Source organism: Protopterus annectens, chromosome 12.part0 (assembly GCF_019279795.1).
Source record: "Protopterus annectens isolate FY-2018-M chromosome 12.part0, PAN1.0, whole genome shotgun sequence".
In the NCBI taxonomy this organism is placed as follows: domain Eukaryota; kingdom Metazoa; phylum Chordata; order Ceratodontiformes; family Protopteridae; genus Protopterus; species Protopterus annectens.
In genome coordinates, this window is record NC_056746.1 from 207,933,732 (window position 1) to 207,959,112 (window position 25,381).

Below are 25,381 nucleotides of genomic sequence, written 5' to 3' on the forward strand. Positions count from 1 at the left end.
GACCAAGACATTGGAACTCAGGCCGACTGGGGAACCGCCTGACGGCAGGATAACCCAAGTGTAATGACTGCAGCAGTGTAACATGATGAACATCCCTGGCTTTCCCAGTGGAAATGCTCCCTAAGAGTATGCAAGGTTTCACCAAAAGAAAGATCTTCTGGAGGGGAGGCAGAGGGAATGGAATCCTCTGCATCAGAATCCTCATAAGTAGATAAGGGCAAATCCTGGTAATCAGAAGGAGCAGAAAAATCAGAAAGAAATTCAGTTCTAGGTTTTTTAGAGGGGGAAGGCTGGCTTCCCCTAATTAAGATAAGGTCTTCAGCCATTCTAAACATTTGTTTTTGAGGCCTATGGCCTGAGCATGCGGTTTGGTTGTCAGTTTTCTAGGCGTAGTGTGAGTTTTTGGCCTGGATGAAATCGATGGTGTCTGTTTAATATGAATGTCTGTAGGCCTGAATACACCCTCAGAAGCCTGTGCCTGCACAGCGGCTTCTGACCCTTCCAAGGTAGAGACATCCGCAGGTTCCATAGTCGAAGAATCATCTCGCGGCATACTGAATGGGTCTCAGTAGAGGCCTGCGAATCTGAAGTAGCGGGTATCAGGGGCTGCGAAAGCACCTCACTGTGTACTGGCGGACTGGCGACTAGCTTAACGGAAGCATCGTCGGCAGTTTTGGACCTATGCAGTCTGTCTCTGTCTTTATACTTACGTTTTTTCGGAAGATCGGAAGTTGGATGACTTAAAGCCATTTCGGAGTACACAGATCAAGTACGAAAGTAATTCGCTGCAAAAATAGCCCAATGACAAATAGTTTGGGTATTGAACAAGGCACAAAACTGACAGCGAGGGATGTCGTGGTCTGTGCCTAAACAGGAGATGCAGTACGAATGAAAATCTCTACGAGGTATTTACTTTCCACAGGTAAGACAATTGTTAACTTTTACTGACATCAGTTAGAGCAAGAAAAAGGATCCCCAATGGGGTACTTATCCTTTTTGAAGACTTCTGGTCTGAAACTCGAAAACGACCGACCGGCACATGCAAACTGCTTCAGCTTCGGGCACCGCACGGCAAGAAAGACTGATGTAATGGCGTTGGCTGCATGTTTTATACCCCTGATGACCTGACGTCATGGAAGAAGAGACAGCACCCAACGCAGAAATCCGAAGACTCTGGTATTCAGGCCGGCTGAGGATACCTGCAGGCAGATAACCAAAATATGATGACTGCAACAGTGAAACAAGAAGAACATCAGTTTTTTTACTTTTGTTCTGTATCAATTAAGGCATCAGTCTCATGAAATGTTTACAGACGGTTAACTTCCAAATTAAGTAAGCAGCTAAGATAAGCCATTGGTCTACCTTAATCAGGCCACACCTACATCTTAACTGCAAGAGGGTTTTAACTGGAGAGAGTCCTGTAACACCATCCTGAGTGGATAAAAGTGGTGACCGTCTCTGTTATAAGCAGAGGCTTATAGAACACACACACAAATAGTAATCATAACCAAGAAGTGGACTCAGTAATACCAATCCAATGATGGCAGTTCTGATTAGCATGCATACAAAGTTGAGGGTGTAGCAGGCCCTCATGAGGATGCAGGTTATTAAAATGGTCACCGGTGGCGGGTTAGGGCTTAATGGCAACACCTTGCTATTGGTATGCAGGCTTCCCTGTAAATTCTCAAACAGAAATGGGGAATGTTACTGGAGTAGCATGCCTTTCAGTGAGTTTTAAGGCTGCTGGGAGGGTTGATGATGACACTGGCTCTCTCCTCTCTGTTGGTCAGAGCAGTCAATAGCAAGAGAATGGTACACCATTCGGTGATGACAGGCTGCGGGCAAAGCAGACAACCAACAAAGTGTTAGGATACAAGCAACCTTCATGCTGGTCATACCATCAATAATCAGTGACAGGGTATCTATGAATGAATAAGCCAAGACTAATTGGAGACAGACTGATAGTCAGTATATGGTGATGCAAAAAGCCTACAGGAAAAAAAAAAAAAATCAGATTTACTTAAACTGAAAATGCACAACTAATAAGACAACAAACCAGTTACATTTGTAGAATAAAGCCAGGTCACAGGTTGTCTGTTTAAATCGTTCTACAACCTTTGTCATGTAGCTTTGTGCCAGCAATGGAGAAAAGTTTGCATTCTAGACCTTTGTATCCAAATGGTCCAGTTTAAGCAACAACTTAACTGGCGGTCACCTTAGAAGGCATGGCATTGTTATATGTTGTTGTCTTTCGGCTTTTCCCGGTTAGGGGTCGCCAAAGTTGAACTCCGGTCTGCTAATGATTGGCAGTAGATTTTCACGAACGCCGAGGTGCCAGCTCAACATTCAACCTTCAACGAAGGCACGCCCATTTATGCATGTCCTTCGAATACCCACCCAACCGTGGGGAGGACATGCAGACTCCACACAGAAGGCACTCCCCGCACTCCACCAAGAATCAAACGGGAGAACCTCTTGCTGTGAGGCAACAATGCTACCGCTGCACCACTGTGGATGGCATTGTTATATGTATTTCAGAAATGAGCACAGGGGCTAAAATCCAGGTTTAGTAGAAGTTTTGTTTAAGGGGCTACAGATTCCTTTCTCAGGCCCTTGCAAGACCAGTAAAATGAGCTATATGGCTGCCATAGACTCTAAGGGTGTTTTCAATGTCAATAACAGTGAAATGACCCAGGCGATACAAGCAGAGTTCAGAACATTCAAAATTCAGAAAATCCTCTCATCATATGTGGTAAGGACTACAATTATCTGCCAGACCAAAGTACCACAACTTACATCCATCAGCAAGAACTGAGATCACCTCACAGACCTTGCAGATTCAGAACAAAACTTGTTACTACATCTCAGTTTAATTACAATAAAATGATCTGTGCCAAATGATGGCAGTTCTCCTCAGTCAGAACAACTACAGTAGTAAGCAATCTGTTAATCTGCGTATGCATCTGCCAGAATGTGAAATGAAATTAAATGTTTCTGAAACGCATAGCTGCCATTACTAAAATACTACCTTGTTGCTGACATGAGAAAGAAATAATGTAACTAATTAGTAAACGTACTTAACCTATAGAATCACAAACCGTCACAGGCTCACCCCTACTCAAAAAAGGATTTCTAGTTCATCTTAGATTGCTGCATTTTTTGTTTAATAATCCCATTAAAACATAGATTTTTATTCATTTTTTCTTATAATCTCATTGTGACATACCTGTAAAGGAAGAGGCTCCTCCGGATGGGTGAAATGATGATCAATAACAAGTGCTGCCAGCACATTTGAACTATTGCCGTGCTTTATGTACTTCTCAAATGCTGCCTCAGTCTGAAATCCTTGCACTGAAAATACAAAGATGCACATAGTTTAACAATGTCAGCTGTGAAACTTACAAATAGCACAGGGTGAGGACTGAGACAAAGCTGCATGGGAAAATAAAATCAAAACATTATCAGAGCATTAATGGCAATTAACTACAAGCCAGATAACTATAAAATCAAAAGCAGCATCCCAAGAATTTTAACTAAAGTGAAGGGGATAGCCCCGGCTTCTCTCTTGGACATGGGTAGCCCTTGCTAGAACCTTGGGCATAGAAGATGTCTCTCACCTAGTACTGAACCTATGGAAGAGTGGGTGCACTAGGAAAATCTCAGCAAATTTTGATTGCCTTAATAGAATGTTGGCACGGCTTGTGCAACCTCCACAATGCATAATAAACGGTTATTAAGACAACAATTATGCATGTACTTCTTGTTTTCCAACATTCCCTCCCCTTCCCCTGTTGAACCCAAACTTTCTTTACCCAGTCTGCTGAAAATATTTAATAATCAAGATTTCTTAAATTAAAAAAAAACGTAATGTCTTAAGTAAATCTGCGGTAATGCTTACAGTGTTTCAACCCTCATGCCTTCTAAAAAAAAAAAAGGGTGGTTTGGACAGGTGGTCAAAAATCAAACCATACATACATCATACATTCAGAAATAGATTGCCAAATACTATTTAAGTTTTTTTTTTTTTTTTTTTTTGAAGTCTCAATAACTTTTGACTGAATATCAACTACTCATGCAGAAAATTAGCAGTCCGGGAGTTAATGCTATTGTTAAACTACCAGACAAATCTCCAACAGGAACTACAGTTTAAACTCTCAAATGATCCAGGGCTATATCACTCTTCATTAGGAATCACTAGTGATAATTTTCCAAAGATTACACATATTTTATTTCAAGTCACACATACACAATTACAGCAAATGAGAGAAAGTACAGTTGTGTACACCTACCATAAATGTAGATGTTAGAGTGTATTCACTGTTGCAGTCATCGCATTTGGGTTACCTGCCTACAGGTAGCCCTCAGTCGGCCTGAATAAAAGAGTCTTGAGATTTCTGCGTCGGATGCGGTCACTTCTTCCATGACGTCAGGGATATAAAACATGCAGCTGACGCCATTACATCAGTTTTGGGATATAAAACATGCAGCTGACGCCATTACATCAGTTTTTCTTGCCCTAGATGTCAGGTGCCACCAAAATAGGAAGCAATTACATGGTATGGAACACCCCCAGCAAAAAGCAAATACACATGATATAAGAAATGCCAAACAACAAAGATAGGTAGAAGTAAAGATAAGTTGGGGGGGGGGCTGGAGGGAGGGTAACCAGGACTGCAACAGTGAATACATTTGAACATCTGCATTTATGGTAAGTGTACACAACTGTACTATGTTCTTCGTGTTTCACTGTTTCAGTCATCACATTTGGGTTGATTACCAAATGTGAAGGAAGGGTGGAGGTAGTTAAGAAGCATTAGGGCTGGCAATCAGGCCCTGCAAGACTGCTGTGGCAAATCCAGCTCTGGATTTAGAAAAGATAGGCAAGTGGCAATGCGTACAGAGCTCCAGGTTGCAGCTTCCAGGACGTCCCTGGTAGGGGCTCCCCTGAGGAATGCTGTAGAGGTCGATGTAGCCCTAGTGGAATGTGTTCTGATCCCCTGTGGGGTAGGTTTCCCATGGTGCCTGTAGCAGGAATAGATACAGTGGGCTATCCATTTAGAAATGGTTTGCTTTGAAATGGCCTTGCCCTCTGCCCCTACAGCAAAGCTGACTAGCAGCTGATCAGACTTTCTGAAAGGCTTAGTCCTGTCCAGATAGAGCCTGAGCTGCCTGTGCACATCCAGGGAATGCAGGATCCTTTCCCCTTTATTCTGAGGATTAGGGAAAAAAGTAGGCAAATGAATGGATAGGTTTAAAGCCACACTAGATACCACCTTTGGCATAAATGATGGTTTAGTCCTGAGGGAGACCCTGTCCGCATGGAAGATAATGAAGAGTTCCACGGCCATAGGCCTGCAATTCAGACATTTTTCTTGCTGAAGTGATGGCTAGAAGTAAAGCTGTTTTCCATGAGAGGAATTTTAACTCAGCTGTGGCAGCAGGTTCAAAGGGTGGAAGTGTGAGCTTTTCCAATACAAAGTTAAGGTCCCAGGCAGGAGTGGGAGGCTCTCCTGGGGGTCTTAATTTCTTGGCTCCTCTCAGGAACTGTGAGTAGAGGATGAGAAAAAGGGGTGGCTCTGCATTATAATGACCTGAGATGGCAGAGGCATGGATCTTAACTGAAGAGAAGGATAGGCCTTTGTGAAGCATTTCTGCCAAGTAATCTAGTATATGAGGTAAGTTGGGCACAGTTGTGTCCATTCCCTGAGACTGGCTCCAGGAGCAGTATCTTTTCCACTTTTCCAAATAGGATTTTCTCGTACTAGGCCTCCTTGCTTCAAAAATGACATCGAGCACCTGCTTACTGAGAGTTGCTGGAGAAGAATTCAGTGGAAGAACCAGGCTGCTAGGTTCAGGGTCTGTGGCTGAGGGTGCAGAATCTGGCTTGCCTGCTGGGACAGCAGGGAAGGAGTCTGAGGCAGGTGCCATGGTGGCAGCACTGTCAGGCTGCGCAAAGGAGGGTATCAGTGCTGGCAGTGCTGGCGTGGCCAGTCTGGTGTAATCAGGATAGTTCTTGGCTTGTCCTGTTTGATCTTTAGTAGAACCCTCGAGAGGAGGGGCAGAGGGGGAAAGGCATAGATTGAGAGGTTTTCCCAGGTGAAGGACAGGGCATCCACTTTCCAAGCTTGGCTGTGGGGAGTTCTGGTGCAATATTTGCTCAATTGATAGTTCTGAGGGGAAGCAAAAAGGTCAACCTCTGGTGTCCCCTACCTGTGCCTCAAAATCTTGGAATATTTTTGTTCCAGTTTCCACTCGTGTGGGTCCAAGAGATTTCTTCTTAAGTCATCTGTCAGTAAATTTAATTTGCCTGGCAGGAATTGAGCGTGCAGGTGCACTTGGCTGCTCAAGGTTGTGTTCCACAGAGCCATGGCTAGTCTGCAGAGTGGGTAGGAATGGGTTGCCCCCTGCTTGTTTATGTACCACATAACTGTGGTGTTGTCTGTCTTTACCAATAGTTGTTCTGGAAGAATAAGGCCTTTGAAGGCTGTCAGAGCATTCTGTACAGCTAACATTTCTTTCTGACTGATATGCAGGTGCATTTGCTTTGGGTTCTACTTGCCTGAATGCACTGCCCTGCCATGTGAGCCCCCCCATCCATAGTCTGATGCATCTGTTAGGGTTTGGGCAGCAGGGGGTAGAGTGAAAGGGAGTCCCATGTTGTGGTTGCAGGCCTCTGCCCACCAAAGGAACTCTGATCTTAAGCAAGGAATGACGGAAATCATTGTTTCCAGGTCCTGAGAATGTTGACTTCAAATACTTTTTAGGTACCATTGAAGTTTCCTCATATGCAGTCTTGCATATGGAATTAATAGAATACAAGAGGCCATGAACCCCAGGGCTTGCAGTATTTTTCTTGCAGATAGCCAGGTTTTGGTGGCCAGTAGACTGAAGTAGTTTGTCAAATAAATTTGTTTTTCTGGAGTGAGGAATACCATCTGGGAAATTGTGTTCAAGCTTGCTGCAAGGAATACAATCTGTTGGCTGGGTACCAGCTGTGATTTCTTTTCGTGGATGGTGTACCCTAGTAAAGTTAGAAGTTTCTTTACAAATGCCAGGTGCTGTAGTAGCAAGTCCTGACTGTCCGCCTGAATCAGGCAATCGTCCAAGTATGGGTAAATCTGAATGCTTTTCTGCCTGCAATATGCCAAAGCTGGAGCTAGGCACTTTGTGAATACCCTGGGCGCAGTAGATAAGCCAAAGGGAAGTGCAGAGTAATGATAGTGCATAGAGCCTGCTCTGAAGTGTAGGTATTTCCTGCAAGATTCCCTTATGGGGATGTGCAGATAGGCTTCTTTTAAAGTCTAGGGTTGCTAGCCAGGAGTCCTTGGCTAGCATAGGAAGCAGCTGTTGGAGAGTTAGCATTTTGAATTTTGGAACCACCAGAAAGGTGTTGAGAACAGACAGATCCAGGATAGGACACCAGGAGTTTTCTTTTCTGGGAACCAGAAACAGTCTAGAACAAAAACCTTGTCCCCTTTGTTCTGCTGGGACAGGTTGAATAGCCTTGATGCTGAGAAGAGAAAGTACTTGCTTTTGGGTCTCTGCCCACTGTGTTTGAAGGGGAGGTCTGGCCATCCGCTTAGGGTTGGGAGTGAGTGGAAGTGGTATCTGTATCCCTGGGAAACTATGTTTAAGATCCATCTGTCTTGGGTAATGTATTCCCAGTTTTTGGCATGCTGGCAAGTTTCCCTCCTAAAGGTGCAAGTACTTGGGCAAGGCTTGGAAGAGGTAAGGATAAGTCATTGTGCCATTTTACCATAGGATGGTGGCTTACTACTCCCTGTTTTGGACGTGGGAGCACTCCATTGCTTAGATCTGTGCATAACCTGAAACTGAAGTCTTGGTGGTCTGCTGCCCCAGGGCTTGGACTGAGAAGGCCTGGAAGGGACTGGAAAAGACCAGTTTTTTGAAGGCCAATGCTTACTGAATCTAGGTGGCTGTACTTGTAAGAAATCTTTAAACAGTTTGAATAGATTTAGCTTTCTCCTCCATTCTTTTGAGGACGTCTTCTGCTTTATTACCAAATAAACACTCTTGGTTTAATGGTGCAGCCAGTAATTTTGCTTTGACATGATCTGGCAAGTTTTGTTCCTTAAGCAAAGCATGCCTTCTAAGAACAGATCCAGTGACAGTAGCCCTGCAAGATGCCTCTAAGGCATCGAACCCACATTGCAAATTTACCAACTTGGTTAGCAGAATGCATTAACTCTTGTAAATCTTTGTGTTCTGCACAGTCAGGAATCAACATCATTTTCTGTTTAATTAGCTCCATAATATGCTGCTGATACTTTAACATATGAAACTGGTAATTTAAGGCCCTAATGGCAAGAGTAGCAGAAGTGTCCACCTTCTTACCCTATCTGTCTAAAGCCCTAGAATCCCTGTCCGAAGGGGTAGGATTTTTGGCAGTTGTAGCCTTGATGCCTTTAGGTCCCTGGGAAATGTTTTCTGGATTCGCAGTAGGATTCTTAAAAAGGAATTTATGTACTCTATAGTACCTGTCAGGTTTCCTGGGAACTGGAGGCAAAGTATCAGGGGTAAGACTGGATTCCAAGAAGACATCATCTACAATTTTCAGTACAGGAGGGATAGCTAGAGGCCTGTGCTGAGGCAAGTTTAAAAATTCCCCGAGTCTCTTTTTGGACAGAGTAGTCCTGGCTGTCCCAGCGGAAATGGTCTCTAAGGGTATGCAGGGTTTCAGCAAAAGAAAAATCTTCTGCAAGGGAAGCAGAGTGAATGAAATCCTCCGCATCAGAATCCTTATAGGTAGAGAAGGGTATGTCCTGGTAGTCAGCAGGATCAGTTATCAGATTCCTGATCAGAAAAATAAGAAGGAAAATCAGTTTGTGGTCTCTGAGGGGGGAAGGTTGACTTCCCCTAATTAAGGTAATGAGGTCTTCAGCCATTCTAAGCATTTGTTTTTGTGGCATGTGGGCCTGAGAATGCGCTTTGGTCGTCGGTTTCCTAGGCGTAGTGCGAACTCCAGGCCTGAGAAATTCGGAATTTTTGGTTTGAAATGAAGTCGGTTTAATATGAAAATCGGAAGGCCTGAATACACCCTCAGAAGCCAGTGCCTGCACAGCGGCTCCGGACCCATCCAAGGTAGAGACATCCACAGGTTCCATAGTTGAAGTAGCATCTCGCGGCATACCGGACTCCGAATGGGTCTCAATAGAGGCCTACGAATCTGTAGAAGCGGATATCAGAGGCTGCGAAAGCGCTTCACTGAGTACCAGCAGACTGGCGACTAGCTTAACGGTAGTACCGTCGGCAGTTTTGGACATATGAGGTCTGTCTCTGTCTTTATCCTTGCATTTCTTCAGAAGATCGGTAGTCTGATGGCTTATCAAAGCCATTTCAGAGTATGGAAATAGAGAACAAAAGAATTTAGCTACAAAAATTGCCCAACGACGAATAATTCGGGCGTTGAACAAGGCACAAAACCCACAGCGAGGGACGTCGTGGTCTGGGCCTAAACAGGTGATGCAGTAAGAATGAAAATCTCTGTGAGGTATTTGCTTTCCACAGGCAAGACAATTAATTTTTTCTGACATTAGTTAGAGCAAGAAAAAAGGATCCCCAACGGGCTACTAGGATAGATCCTTCTTGCAACAATTTGTTATTAATATCCGATAGGATGCGTCAGCGTTGATCATTGCACTGCTAAAAGCCACTGCAGCGACCTCATGCGATATCCTGAGAGGGGCACTAAAGTTATGGTGGCTGCCACAGAACCAAATGCTTGCAGAACAAAAGCAGGAACCTTGTTTTTGGAAATGATTAGCTCTACTTGTGTCCTTAATTTTTGCAGTCTGTGTAGAGGGAGAGATGCTACACAAGAAATCGTATTAAGGCATGCTCTTATAAATTCTCCATCTTGTGTTGGCGTCAACTGTGATTTATCTCTGTTGATCGTAATTCCCAAGGACTGAAAAAAGGTGTGTGTGAAATCTGTGATTTGAAGCAGTAGATGCCTGGTTGGGGCGGTGAGGAGATATTCGTCTAGATATGGAAATACTCGGAATCCGCGTAGCCTCAAGTGAGCTGTTACTACTGCCTTGCACTTGGTTAACACCATAGGGGCTGTGGTGAGACAGAAAGGCAGCACTCTGAATTGGAAATTACTGTCTCCCAGCCAGAAGCAGAGGAACCTTCTGGAACATTTATCCATCTTTAAGTGGTAATACGTGTCCTGAAGGTCTATACAGCACATCCAATCACTCTCTTCTAAAAGGGTAAGGACAGACTGAATCATGACCATCCGGAATTTTGTTTGCTGAACAAAATTGTTCAGAAGGCTGAGATCTAAAATTAGTCCCCAGTCCCCTGTCTTTTTTTTGGCACTAAAAAGAATCTTGGGTAAAATCCACATCCTCTTTGGTCTGGTGGGACTTCTTGGATGACTAGCAGCTTCTGAATTTCTACGGTTGCTTAGCCCCTCTGACTGGGTGGAACATCGGGGACTCCTCTTGGGATCTTTGGAAGGAGAATAAAAGGAATTTGGTAACCTCTGGTGATAATTCTCTGTGCCCAAGTATCCAAAGTTATCAACAGCCAGGCTGAATGGTGCAGTGAAAATCTTCCCCAGTCTGCTTCCAGAGGTAAGCAATCAGACCTCCATTCAGGAGCACTGGTAGGGCTGCCCGGAAAAGGAATCTCTGGAGCCCTGACTTCATGGGCCTCCTCTGCCACAGGGAGGGCAACTTCTGCTTGAACTCTCTCCTCTGCCTCGAGGGGAGTATTCACCAAGTGTGTCTTGAAAGGGCCCTTTGGACTTTTTTAACCACATTCTCCCACTCCTCCAATTCCTAAAGTATGACTGCTAAGGTGTAGAGAAATGAATGCCTACTGCAGAAAGGGTTTTTCCCTCTTTTTCACACCTGGCCAGTGACTTTAGGGCCAAACAAGGAAGATCCGTCAATAGGAGCACTGAAGAAGGAAGGGTTTAAAGGTTCCACAAAGTCACACAAGTGCATCCAGGTGTAATACCTTATGGCAACCCCTGACCCGCTGCCCTAGTTGTTCCTTCGGCGGCACAAGCAATGAGCCACATGGACAAGTTCGATATAGCCTCCAGGGTGGTAAGCTGAGGTGCAAATTTATCCCGCACCTCAGACAGAGCTCCGTCGAGGGTATCCGACAGCTCCTTAACTCATTAACCCAGACTATCTACTCATGGCACCTCTGTGGTTACACCCGAGCATGCTGTGAGACAATAGTAAGTCCATGTTGTTAAACCCGATTGCCTTCTCCCAGCACAGTTAACTTTGTAGCGAGATAGCAACTCGACTGTTGAAAATTAAGTTGAAAACGTAACTGAACTTTTTCAGGTACGTAGTCAGCTTAATTTTCAACATGGTGTTAGCATTGCAGTTTTCAGAGAGAATCTGCTTGCAAATCACTTTCATCTCCATAGCAAGCCAGTTTTCTGTGTGGATGGTATTTGGTGCCAGAATAGCAAGCTTCTCTGCCTTCAAATTATTTTAATTATTTCAAATAAGCAGTCATATATAACTAAAGTTTGAACATACAAATCTGGATTTAGTGATTAGAAAGTTGATGAAAGACATTATTTTACGGATCTTGATTTCCGTAAGACTAACGAGCAAGAGCAGGCAAGTGGTAGCGTCCATCCAAGCCACCAGTAGCTTAACACCTCCATCCCCTGATGTAGATATCCTTTGTTGTGGCTAATAAATAGGGGGTCCAACAATAAAAATTCCCTTTCTTGCTTCTGGAAAATGTACTGCTCTATTTATATTTGCTGGGCACTTCACCAAATGGGAGTTCTTCTACAGCAGAAAGACCTGCACCAGAGATCTGTCTGTGGTAGTTCCCTCTTCAGCCCGGTTTACCCAATCCATAGTACGGTAGGATGGTGCCAGCTTTGCTTTTCTCAATTAATTTAGGCAAAGTATACAGAACTTGAGTGTGTTGTAAGATGGGTCGGGTAAAAAAAAAAAAAAAAAAAAAAGCACTATGTTCTGCTGAAACCGTGCATAAATTTTTTTTTTTTGCATTGGCATTACTTTTTTTTTTAATGTAAATGTTACCTTGAGTTTCATAGTTTATGATACCTGGCATCATACAGACTTTGGTTTTTAAGCCCAACCATCAAATACTTCCCTGTTTGTTAGGAATGTTGCTTAACGTAATAGAGACATACGTAGTGAGGAAAGCTTGGCGGGCCATGCTAACTGAAGGCTACCAACATGCGTATTTTTAGGTTTTGCTGTAGCACAGTCTGTGTAAGTACCAAGTACTGCTTAGGCATATTAGAACAACACTGAAGCCTGCTTCAGGCCTGCCTTGGACTATGCAGCAGTCTTTAGTGTCGCTGTGTTGAAACCCGTAACTTGTGTGGAACATTTAGTTTGCTTTGCTTTCCGAAAATTATACTTTTGGCACTCTTTCTGCAATGTATGGGTTTCAGTCCACTCCTCCAGCTGTATAATAGCTAAGCGTATTATTTGGTTGAAGCAATTACTTACATGTTGTTTTTAGCAGGCATAGTAACATGTTTATGCAGCCAGAATGATCGGTGCAGGTTTGTACGGAGGGCAGTTGATTTCTTTGCGGTGATGTTCATGTGTCACAGTATAGATCACTTGTGGGATATGTTTTATTTTCATTTTGGGAGAGCAGTGATATGAGTGATGTAGTTTTTGTATTTATGTCTGCAGCTTTTTCTCCCCGAGCCTCCGCTGAAAAAGAACATGTATCCAGTCGGACTATCCCGGTCAAGAAATGTAAAATAAATAAATAAATGCTAGTATATTTGACTACTGCTGGGGGTTGTTGCATTGGATGATATTTATGTTAGCTGAAGGCTGGAGCAAACAAGTCCAGTTCAGCAAGTCCTCAAAGTGCATGTGTCAGATGTGTGTCACGGTAACCGTATTTCCACCCTCTAGATTACTCTAATTTATTTAATTAATTTAAACATTTTAGTAGTGCAACTGCTTTTGCATCATTGTGCATTTTCTGAAGAGTAGAGAGTATGATGCAGCAGTGTGTGGTATTACTGATTGATCTTCACTGATTTACCAAAAGATCACATTGTACAATTGATAAGACAAAAAATAAGGTGCATTCTGCAAATCGTCAAATAAAGCAGCATAGTTGTAACTGCTGTTACTTGACCAGTTCCACAATCAACCTTGGGCACATGTAAGACTTCCAAAAACACATGGCAAGCTGTCCATGTTGATAACAGTAATCCCTTCCAAAGTTTACGGGTAAGCAAGTACGCTTCGGCTACTTCCATCTGGCTGCGTAGCTTTGTTAAACATTTGTTCTGGTGCTGTAAATAAACATTTTCACTCTTGTTGCTTCTTTATAAATGTTGAAAGTGCTACTACTTGGTTACATCTCTAAATCAGGAAGTAAAGAAAGTACAGTTTTGTACCTACCATAAATGTAGATGTTCGAATGTATACCCTGCTGCAGTTATCACATGGATTATCCTGTCGTCAGGCGGTCCCGCAGTCGGCCTGAATTCCAAAGTCTTGGTCCGGCGTCGGTTGCTGTCGCTTCTTCCCTGACGTCAGTGCGCCAGGGGTATATAAGAGGCATCTGACGCCATTTTCTTCAGTTTTTCTTGCCCCAGATGTCAGGTGCCCCCCCAAAAGGTGGTCAGTAGATAGTGCCAATAATAAAAGTTTAGCACAAACAAAACATCCCTCCAGCTATAAGCAAATACACCACAAAGGTTGTATCAGATTTTTAGGGTATTGAACGGTTTTAGTTAGGTCAGAGGGGATGGAGGGAGGGTAACCTGGACTGCAGCAGGGTATACACTCGAACATCTACATTTATGGTAGGTACAAAACTGTACTATGTTCATAGTGTTACCCTGCTGCAGTCATCACACTTGGGTAGAATCCCAAAGCTAAGAATGGGAGGTGGAGTCAAACAGGGTTAGAGGAGGCTAGAAGGCCCTGCAAAACTGCAGTGGCGAAGCCAGCTCTAGTCTTAGAGTAAAGTGGTAAGTGATAGTGTTTGGTGAAGGTGTGTACTGAACTCCAAGTTGCAGCTTCCAGAATATCCTTGGTTGGCACCCCCCTGAGGAAGGCTGTAGATGTAGCTGCTGCCCTGGTAGAGTGGGGCCTTATGCTAGCAGGAACTGGTTTTCCATGGTGGGTGTAGCAAAAACGTATGCCATGTCCTATCCATTTGGAAATGGTCTGTTTTGAGATGGCCTTTCCTTGTGATGCTGTAGCATAGGATACAAAAAGCTGGTCAGATTTTCTGAAAACCTTAGTTCTATCCAAGTAGTAACGTAGCTGCCTGTGAATGTCCAAGGAATGCAGGAATCTTTCTCCTTCGTTCTGTGGATTTGGAAAGAAGGTAGGTAAATGGATGGTTTGATTTAGAGCCACACTGGATACCACCTTAGGCATAAAGGAGGGGTTAGTTCATAGAGAAACTCTGTCTTGATGAAAAATGAGGAATGGCTCTACTGCCATTAGTGCCTGAAGCTCTGAGACTCTTCTGGCTGAAGTAATTGCTAGCAGCAGGGCAGTCTTCCATGATATAAACTTTAAGTTAGCTGAGAAAGCTGGCTCAAAAGGAGGTAGCATAAGTTTTTCCAGAACAAAATTGAGGTCGCAAGTTGGTGTTGGTGCTCTCCTGGGAGGCCTAATGTTTTTGGCCCCTCTGAGAAACTGCCTTAGAAGTGGATGTGAAAATAAGGGAGGATCCGTGTTGTAGTGAGCTGAAATAGCTGAGGCGTGGATTTTAATAGATAAAAAAGAAAGCCCTTGTGTAACATCTCAGTTAAATATTGTAGAATCTGAGGTATGTCCAGCTGAAGGGTATTTTGGCCTTTAGCTTGGGTCCAGGCGCAAAACCTTTTCCATTTGTCTGAGTAGGCTTTCCTGGTACTGGGCCTCCTGGCCTCCAGAATAACATCCATAGCAGCTTGTGAAAGAGGAGCTGGCTGGTTGCTTAGGTGATTTGCCATGCAGCCAAATTTAAGGTTTTGAGCTGGCTGTGTAGAATCTGACTGTCCTGCTGTGTGAGCAGATGAGTAGTTTGTGGTAAAATCCATGGTGGGCCCTGGGCCATATTCCTTAATAGTGGGTACCAGTGCTGGCGTGGCCAGTCTGGGGCAATGAGTATCATTCGGGGTCTCTCCATCCTGACTTTCAGCAGCACCTTTGTGAGAAGGGGCAATGGAGGGAAGGCATATACTGTCAGCATTTTCCAACTGAATGAGAGTGTGTCCACTTTCCAAGCTTGATGGTGAAATGTCCTTGTGCAAAATTTTGTTAGCTGATAGACCTGTTTGCCAGCCCCCAAAACTATGTCTGGGTGCCCCCATTTTTGAGTTATCATTGCAAATACTTGTGGATCTAGTTTCCACTCGTGGGGATCCATGATGTTCCTGCTTAGGTTGTCTGCCAATGTGTTCTTTTTTCCTGGCAGGAATTGAGCTTGTAATTGAACTTGGTAAGCCAGTGCTGTGTTCCACAAGGTCATTGCTTGCCTGCATAGAGGGTAGGAGTGTGTACCCCCTTGTTTGTTTATGTACCACATTACTGTGGTGTTGTCTGTCCTTATTATAAGCTGTCCTGGATGTAAGAGGTCCTTGAAGGCTGTCAGGGCATTCTGTACAGCTTGCATTTCTTTTTGATTGATGTGCAGATTCCTTTGATCTGCAGTCCATATGCCTTGAACGCACCGTCCTACCATGTGTGCCCCCCAGGCATAGTCCGATGCATCTGTTGTCACAGTTTGCCTGGCTGGGGGTAAGGTGAAAGGCTGACCCTTGTTGAGGTGACATGCCTGTGACCACCATAGAAACTCCTGTTGAAGGCAGGGAATAAGAGTTATCATTGTTTCCAAGCTGTGGCTGTGTTGAGTCCATATGCTTTTTAGGTACCATTGTAATTTCCTCATATGCAGTTTTGCAAATGGTATTAGTAGTATGCAAGATGCCATGAAGCCCAAGGCCTGCAGAATTTTTCTTGCAGGGAGTTGGGTCTTTGTTGCCATTGTTTTGAAGTATTGAGTTAGTTGTAGTTGTTTGTCTGGCGTCAGATAAGCCATCTGGGCTGTTGTATTCAAGCTGGCACCCAGGAATGTCATTTTGTGAGGGCACTAGTTTTGATTTCTTTTCGTTTACTGTGTACCCTAGGCAACTTAGAAGGTGTTTTACAAAAGCCAGATGTTGTAAGAGAATGCCCTTGCTTTCTGCTTGGATGAGGCAGTCATACAGGTATGGGTATATTTGAATTCCTCTGTCTGCAGTATGCAATTAATGGTGCCAGGCACTTTCTGAAGACCCTGGGTGCAGTAGATAAGCCAAAGGGCAGTGCAGATAATTGGTAATGGGTTGAACCTGCAATGAAATGGAGGTATCTTCTACAATTTTGTCTGAAAGGGACATGCAGGTATGCCTCCTTGAGGTCCAACGTTACTAGCCAAGCTTTCTTGCCCAACATGGGAAGAAGCTGCTGTAGTGTTAGCATCTTGAATTTGGGTACTTGCAAGAAGGTGTTTAGAACTGAAAGGTCCACAATGGGTCTCCAAGCCTTGTCCTTTCTGGGGACTAGAAAGAGCCTTGAGTAAAATCCTTGGCCTTGCTCCTGTGTAGGTACCAGTTGAATGGCTCTCATGTCCATGAGAGCTGTAATTTATTTTTGTGCCTCTGCCCATTGATTTTGTGGCAGGTTTGGCATTCCTTTTATCCTTGGCAAGGTGTGGAAATGGAATCTGTATCCTTGTGAGATAATGTCTAGGACCCATTTGTCCTTTGTGACGATGCGCCAGTTGTCTGCAAAAAGTGCTAATTTTCCTCCCAAGGGAGCTGCCAAGAGAGTTTTGCTTGGCAGTTTGAGGTTTAAGTCATTGTGTTTGCCTTCTAGTAGTTTGGGACCTGTCTTCTCCTCCCTTCTGTGTTGCAGTGCCCCATTGGCGAGGTTTGTACGTGATTTGTGCTTGTCCTCTGCCCCTTGAGAGCCTGTATTTACCCCTCTGTGGTCTGTCAGAAGCTGGAAAGGACCAATTTCTTTGTTGGCCAATTTCTGCTGAAGCGTGGGGGCTGTACCTGTAAGAAATCTTTGACTGTCTGCATAGATTTTGACTTATCCTCCATTTTCTTTAAAACTTCTTCTGCTTTAACCCCAAATAATACATCCTGCTGTAAGGGTGCATCTAGTAACTTTGCTTTAACATGATCAGGCAGAGTTTGTTCCTTTAACCAAGCATGCCTACGTATAACAAACCCAGTAACAGCTGCTCTAGAGGAAGCTTCCAAGGAATCAAATCCACATTGTAAAGTATGTTTGCCCACCTGTTCAGCTGCATGCAACAGATCCTACATTTCCTTGAATTCAGACTGTTGAGGATGCATGCTCATCTTTTGTTTTATTTGAGACATTAGGAATTGCTGGTATTTAAGCATGTGAAAATTGACAATTTAGTGCTCTCATAGCTAGAGTAGCTGAGGTGTAAACCTTCTTCCCCCACCTATCTAGTGCTCTGGAGTCCCTTTCAGAGGGTACAGGATTTTTAGCCATAGAAGCCTTAGCCCCTTTGGGACCCTGGGAGATTGTCTCTGGATCAGCAACAGGGCTTTTGTAAAGGAATTTGTGTGAGTCAGGCACTCTATAGTATCTATCTGGTTTGGCTGGAGCAGGAGGCAGAGAATCTGGATTTAGACTAGATTCTAAGTAAACATCATCCACAATGTCTAAAACTGGGGGGATAGCAAGTGGTCTGTGCTGGGGGAGTAAAAGAAACTCTCGGAGCCTTTTCTTTGAGTCGGAGTAGTCCTGACCTTCCCAGTGGAAATGTTCCCTCATGGTATGTAAGGTTTCCCCAAAGGAATAGACTTCAGGGGGAGAAGCTGAGGGAATGGAATCTTCAGCATCAGAATCGTCATAAGGGGGAAAAGAGTAATCCTGTTCCTCAGAGGAGCCTGAGGAAATAGACACTTGACCAGAGGAGGCATATTCCTCCTCTTGTCTTGGCCTTTTGTCGGGAGGGGGGGGGGTGGGAACCCCTGATTAAAGAAATCAAATCTTCAGCCATTTTAAGCATCTGTTTCTTAGTCATGGGGCCTTGAACTGGAGACTGAAGTGCAGTCTTTTTTGGTTTTAGAGGAGTCTTAAGCTTAGCATAAGATTTTATGGTGAGAGTAGTCTGTCTGAAGACACCTTCTGAAACCGAAGGTGTTTCTACAGCACAGGCTTCTCCTTCTGCAATATCGTCGGTAGGGCCTAAAGAAAATGGCTGCGTCGGCCCAGACCTCTCTGCTAGAGAATCTGAAGTGGTCTGGGGTTCCAATTCTGCAGTAGCCAGGGGCTGCGTAGGCACCTCACTGAAAACCGGAGAACCGGCGACCGGCCCAGCCGAGGCCTCGGAGTTTGGCTTGAATCTAGGCTGCCTGTCTTTATCTTTGTGTTTTTTATGCACGCCGGTAGTCGGTTGCTCCGACGGCATAGTGTAATTACATTTCCTACCGAAGTAGTGTCATGTGAAATCAAAGCATTGCTTTATAGTTCGCTTATTGAACCTAGCACAAAACCGACAACCAGTGACGTCGTGGCCTGGGCCTAGGCAAGGAATACAATAAGAATGAAAGTCCTTATTAGATATTTGCTTCCCACAAGAAATGTAATTGTTAACTTTTTCTGACATCGGACTGAGGCAAGAAAAGGTTCCCCAATGGGGTACTTCGCTCTGAAGACTTCGGACTGAAACTCGATTCGAAAATGTCAGGTGTCGGCCGACCGGCACTTGCGAACTGCTTCTGCTTCGGGCACCGCGCGGCAAGAAAGACTGAAGAAAATGGTGTTGGATGCCTCTTGTATACCCCTGGCGCTCTGACGTCAGGGAAGAAGCGACAGCAACAGACGCCGGACCAAGACTTTGGAATTCAGGCAGACTGCGGGACCGCCTGACAACAGGATAACCCAAGTGTGATGACTGCAGCAGGGTAACACTATGAACATCTAATAAATATACTGAGTATAGTTTTGCTCTTTGCACTGTTTAATAAGTGATCAAAGCATGGTGAAAACGAATTCAGATTTCTGCCTGTCTCAATGTGTACAAACGCCATCAGTGTAACTTCCTGCATCATCTGTTTCTGCTTCATTTTCACAAGGTTGCTGGATGAGGGTGGTAATGTTAACCTGTCATAAAAAATTCCTAGATGAGAGCAGTTATGTAGGGATGAGAGGTTTCCTAGCAACATACAGCTTTACTGTGTGTACTTTCTACCAGTACTGCCAAAGTGTATATTTAGAGAGACAATGAATAGGCTAGACGACTTTCAAGACAAGGTGACTATTTATATGAGAGGTTGGAGCATAGTAAAAAGTTTTAATGAAGGGCCAGATGGCCCAAGAGTAGTTCAAATTCCTATGATAGGGAACTGTATGGTGAATTATGCAAGACTGTGAATGGTAGTGATTTTTTTTTTTTCAAGAGCACATGGGGCCTTTCATCCTATCATTCAGGCAATATACAGATTAAGGCCTAATAGTGACAAACTATATATTTCAACAGAGCATCCATATTTTCACAATTGTTTTTTTTCTCTTTATCTGCTGACCAGTGAGCTTCTCCTAATGGATCCTTATTTGTTCACCAATGGTGTGTAATTCCCATACCCACTGTCCAGAAGAGCGGTCACACATGTAGACATTGTGTTTGCTTGTGCCTTCACTGCAATCTTGGCTAGGAGGGTGTTTTTTTTATTGGGGGTCTGCCCAGATCGGTCACCACTGATTTAATGCTTAGGGTGTCGTTAACACTACCCTAGAAGGACTTCACCCGTGCCGAAGGGGATGATAATGCATTTCTTTGCATTGAGTTCAAGTCCACTTTGGCACCAATCATTGGTTAGCAGAAGTCCTTCTTGTAGAATATTGACATTATTTGGTGACTCAGTTACTGCATACAATTTGCATACATCGGCAAACTTTGTCAGTCACAGACCTTTTGTTTTTGCCTATACTTCTTAAAAGTACAGTCCAAACAATAGGGGCCCTACCACTGACCCCTGTGGCACACCACTTGTAATGGGTCTCCTGCTGTAGGTGGAATCCCATTTTGAATGTGTATGCTCTGTCGGTAAGCCAGTTTGCCCACCTGACAATATGTGTGTTGATCCCCAACTGGGTGAGTTTTTCAATGATGCCTGAGTGGGGGATTGTGTCAAAGGCCTTTGCAAAGGCCAGGTAGGCCGTATGCACAGATTTGCCTTTGTCCAGGGCTCTTGTGACCTTCTTGAGAACAGTCCACCAGGTTCAACAGGCACCATCTCCAAACTCAGACTGGGTCAGGTCAAGCATTTGAAGGGTATCCTATATCAATTTCAGCATCACGTTTGGCTTTGCAGCAAATGTTTCATTTCAGTGGTTACTTATACTCGGATATGTTGCTGAAGGTGTCCATTAGGGGCAATGTGTCATTTTGGTTTATGGGCATACTTGGAAGGGCTGCTGAAGGGGGTTGCCGATGGAAATGTTGCGTTTCATTGCTTGTGTATACTTAGACTGCTGAAGGGGTAACTGGTGGGAATGATTAATGGTGGAGTCAGTAAGGTGCATGTGCATACATTGTCTTGATTTACTCCACATGTTTTTGGTTAGTCTGTCGTAAAATAGTGGTTTTCTGGCAAATTAACTACGTTAGAAAATAATGGCATACATTTGAACTTCAATATCCTTCAGAAAAGTCATAGTAATGCAAAACCTGTTATTCTAATAAATTTTATACGCAAGAGCAATCTTCAAACATTGTCCATATTTTTGTTCCTCTGTCCCACTGTTATTTATCTTTTTGTCCAGATTTCTTGGTGTAAGAGATCGAGAGATATGTACTGAAGGGGTCACGTGGCAAATGTATACTTGGGGTCATTACAGGGAATGTTTCATTTTGGTTCTTGTGCATACCTGGACATACTACTGTAACCAGAGGGATGGTTAGGTGAGAACTTTAATAATGCCTTTTTGGACTAATTCTTACACGGATGAACCAGATAAGTTTGACACTTCTGTTTGTATTATTGTATTGCTGTTTATACTCAGTAGCTGCCTGAGTGAGGTAAAGGTTATTACTTACTATTACCAGCATGCATCTGACCTATATTTTGGGCTTTTTTCCTGGCTTTGTCAGTCATGTGTGGAATTTGGGTGGGAGGAGGAAGGGCTCAGTAAAATCTAAGTGTTTTACGACTTCTAATGCACCTCATTATCACATTAACAAGGGGTGGTGCAGGTACACAGTCGCATTCATATAGCTATATTAGTAACAGTTTAACCAGGGGCAGTGCAGGTACAGAGTGCATTCAGACAGCTATATTAGTACCAGTCCAGGGTTGGTGCAGGTACAGAGTCGCATTCATATAGATGTGGCAGCAACAGGATTTTCAGTAGCATGCATTTTCTGAAGGATATGAAGTCTAAAAGTCAAATGTCTGTCATTATATAATGAGCAAGTCTTACTGATTTGCATGAAGACCACAACTGGAGAGAGGAAGAAAGAAGAAATGATTGTATTTCTGCTTAGAACAAATGTTGGATTGTAGTGGCCTCCATGCAATGCAAATAAGTGGAAATCATACAATCATTTCTTCTTCCTTCCTCTCCAGTTACATTCCTCCTTTCCACCCTGTCCTTCACATACCCAGAAGAAGTGCACAGAACTAGAATCACTTTCTCCAAAATAAAAGCTTATTATTCTATAATTTGACCTGCTTATACCATTTCATTTTATATGTTGGTGTTTCAGATACAAAATAATAACTGTATGCAACTGGTAAAGGAATCTTAGAAAATATTTTAGCAGTGACATCTCAGGATGAGCCATTTTTACTTCTATCTTGATTTTTCTATATGTATACGACTGCTTGGAACATTTTTTTTGCTTTTAATGTTCAAGCAGTTGGAGTTCACCATAGCCACCACAGAGTGTATACTCCTTGTTGCTACTAACATTTCACATTGCCATTTCAGTATTGCTTTTGGAAGTGAAAGGCACATGAGAATCTTTTCATTTACTTGACCACAGTGTTTTGTGATGTAGACAAAGAATTTTAATAGGAGTCATTCCTCATTGTTTTGTACCTTGCTAGCACATAGGTGGGAGGAGGGGCTCATTTATAAGTGTTATACTATTTTTACTGAGTAAGTGTTGTACTATTTTTTCTGAATGCCTATGGTCTTCTAACAGATAATGACTCTGTTAGATAACAGCTGCAGAAGGTAATATAATGAATGCCTACTCAACAGGTTATGTGCAGCAGTTATCAACTTTGTCTGAGCATGCATAGCTTTGAGGTAATGAAATGCAGCTCATTACCACATTAACACTAAGTGTAGTTACAATATAGCACTGAGTCATTAGCACTTTTCAGGTTAAATTCCCAGCAGCTGTCACTGTTATTTACACAAGTAGAGGTCTTTATCACATTGATGAATGCACAAGAAAGTTTTGGGTTTTGCCTACATGCAGTCATTTCAAGCCCCCCCCCCCCACCAGTTTCTTTCTGTCATTTTTGCAATGTGCACTTTACCATTATGTGTGTTCTGATATAATTCCTCGCCAGATATGGAAAACGGCAAACAGACAATGGGCAGCACACAAGGCAAGACGTTTACAGAATGGATTCATACATGGCATGATGCACAGGGTCGGTGGATCTACAATCTGCCATGACAGCATCACCGCAGAAGATGTTCACCTGTTCAGAAGGGATGGTGTTCACCTAACTGAGGAGGGCATTGCATTGTTCTCGACTACCCTCCACAATGGCATGAGGAGAGCTATGCAGGATTGGTAATGCAGCTTGTGAGAAGAATGGAAAACACCTATGACTAAGTAGGACCAGTATGGTAAGTAAAACTCTATTATGAATTGTGTTGTGTAAAATATGATAATTTTCTGAGTTTGGCAAATAACTGTGGTAAGCAGCTGGTGAAGATGCTGAGAAAACAACTGTTTCAAGAGAGTGTTACCACGTACAATGGAATATGTCAGTAGCCATCCTGCAATACTACTTTTTTTATTCTTCTTTTATCCGGCATGTGTAGAGTTTAGATGACAGGAAGGGCTTAGTAATACAGAACTTGATCCCTTAGGTCCACTGCTGAATGGACACATGTAAAGAGAAAAGGCATAGGTAAGGCAGACTGCTGACACTGAAGGGGGTCGTGAGACTGTAGTGGTATCAGCTCTCTGAGCGGGTAGCCAGCACAGGTATCGGACAGATCAGATGGCCTTGCATGCCACTGAAGTCCCATGCCCGTCATTAGTGAATTGGTGGTCCTTACCTTGCTTTTTCTCTTTACATGTACCCATTCAGCAGTATGTTGGCTACACCAAGAATGTGTATATTTATAATGATATCTGTCTACATGGTAAAACAACTGGGTCTGAATGCTGTACACATGTACAGATAGTTTGTTTAGGACTTAGGTTATTGAAATTATGATTTTTTTTCATAATTTGGTAAATAATTTAGCAAGGAAGTATCTGAATGTGCTAAGTAATATCTCATTTTGAAGATAGTATTGACAGTTCCAACATGGTAAAAGAACTGTGCCTGTATGTTGTACACATATACAGATATTAAAGTATGTTTCGGACTTATGGTTATGGAAATTATGATTTTCTTTCATATTTTGGAAAATAAGTTTGCACGGGAGCATCTGAATGTGGTAAGTAATACCGCATTTTGGAGACAGTATTCATAGTTCCAACATGGTAAAAGAACTGTGCCTGTATGTTATGCACATGTACAGATATCAAAGTTTTTTTTTGGACTTACGTTATGGAAATTATTTTTTTTCATATTTTGGTAAATAACTTTGTAAGGGAGCATGTCAGTGTGCCAAGTAATACCTCATTTTGAAGACAATGTTACTCCTTACAACATGGTGAAAGAAATGTGTCTGTGCACTGTACACATGTACAGATATCACAGTTTTAGTCTTGAAGGATTATGAAAATTATACATTTCCAATACTTCTCATTATTATGCCCATATCTTTGCAAGAGGGCATGGTGATCACACAAATGATGCATCATTTTGAAGCTGATATTGAGACGCACAACTTCTACACTGACATGTAGCCTCAGTCTGTTACAGGTGATGAGACATTATGCTTTATTTATCAATTATGAGAAATATTACATTAATCATATTTCTGTGAATATCTCCATCAAGGAGCATCATACAGTAATGGTTAAGGTATCATTTTACAGCTGACATTCATACAAACAAAGTAAATACAAATTGTATGGGTCTACATGGTACATTGACCAATATATTGTGCTTTGCTTTTCCAAATGGTAAAAAATATGCACAATATCAGCATTCATTGCCAAATATTTAATAATGACTTTGATACGCACTATCAGCATTTACACTGCTGGAAAGGTCAGTGTCTGCTTAACAACTTTCACATTTACATTTTTAGTGTAGCTCTTTTAGTTAAAGAGTTATGAAAAAGAAGTTATGTACTTACCATAACGTTCCATGTGAGTTGCTCATCTCGCCTTCATTCTTACAAATGGGTTTGGAGCCGATCCCTCGGTTCCGAGTCGGATGCTTTCACAAGCTCAAGGTTTTTGAGTAGCTCGAGGCCAAATCCCTATCCCATGATGCTCTCTGCCTCACCTCAGATCTAGTTTGCTGATCCCAACATATACAATATAAGAAAAACATGAACATTACTCCAGCCGGAGTATGAAATCCTACACAAAGACCCACCAGACTGCAAATCTCTTGCTCGTTCTTTCAGAAGCCTGGAGGGGGTAGGCGGGAGGGAATATAAGAATGAAGTTGAAATGAAAAACTCACATGGAACGTTATGCTAAGTACATAACTTCGTTATGTGAAGTTGTTCAATCTCACCGTTCATTCTTACAAATAGGTAGCTTCCAAGCACCATTTATCCTGGGTGGCGCAGGGGAGTATATTCCTGATGACAGTGGAACCAGAGGAAGCCCTGTCCCTGGAGGTCTTATCTACTCTGTAATGCATAATGAAGGTATGTGGCTTTGACCAAGTGGCAGCTGCACATATCGTGTCTAACGGCAGTCTAGCCATATAAGCTGAAGAAATAGAAACCGCTCTTGTGGAATGCGCCTTCACGTTATATTCTAATGGTTGATTCACAGAAGAATATATGAATTTTACACAATCAGTCAACCATTTGGAAAGACTGACTAACACCAATAGCCCTTTCTTGGTATCAGAATGAGAGACAAAAAAATTGTTCTGATTTTCTAAATTCTTTTGTTCTATTCAAATAAAATCTGAGTTGTCTGTGAACATCAAGTTTATGCAACATATACTCCAACTTGTTGGAATGGTTACTGAAGAAAGTTGGGAGTTCAATAGTTTGATTTAGATTAG

The 25,381-nt window shown here is 42.9% G+C and overlaps 1 protein-coding gene across 1 annotated transcript in view; it reads right to left on the reverse strand.

Moving 5' to 3' along the window:
• ABCA3 (ATP binding cassette subfamily A member 3) overlaps positions 1-25,381 on the reverse strand; it is a gene marked incomplete in the record, with an annotated part of 1,818,321 nt that overhangs the window by 1,543,715 nt on the left and 249,225 nt on the right. The window contains 1 exon segment of the mRNA XM_044089258.1: positions 3,227-3,351. Within this exon segment, the coding sequence (XP_043945193.1) occupies positions 3,227-3,351 (125 nt within the window).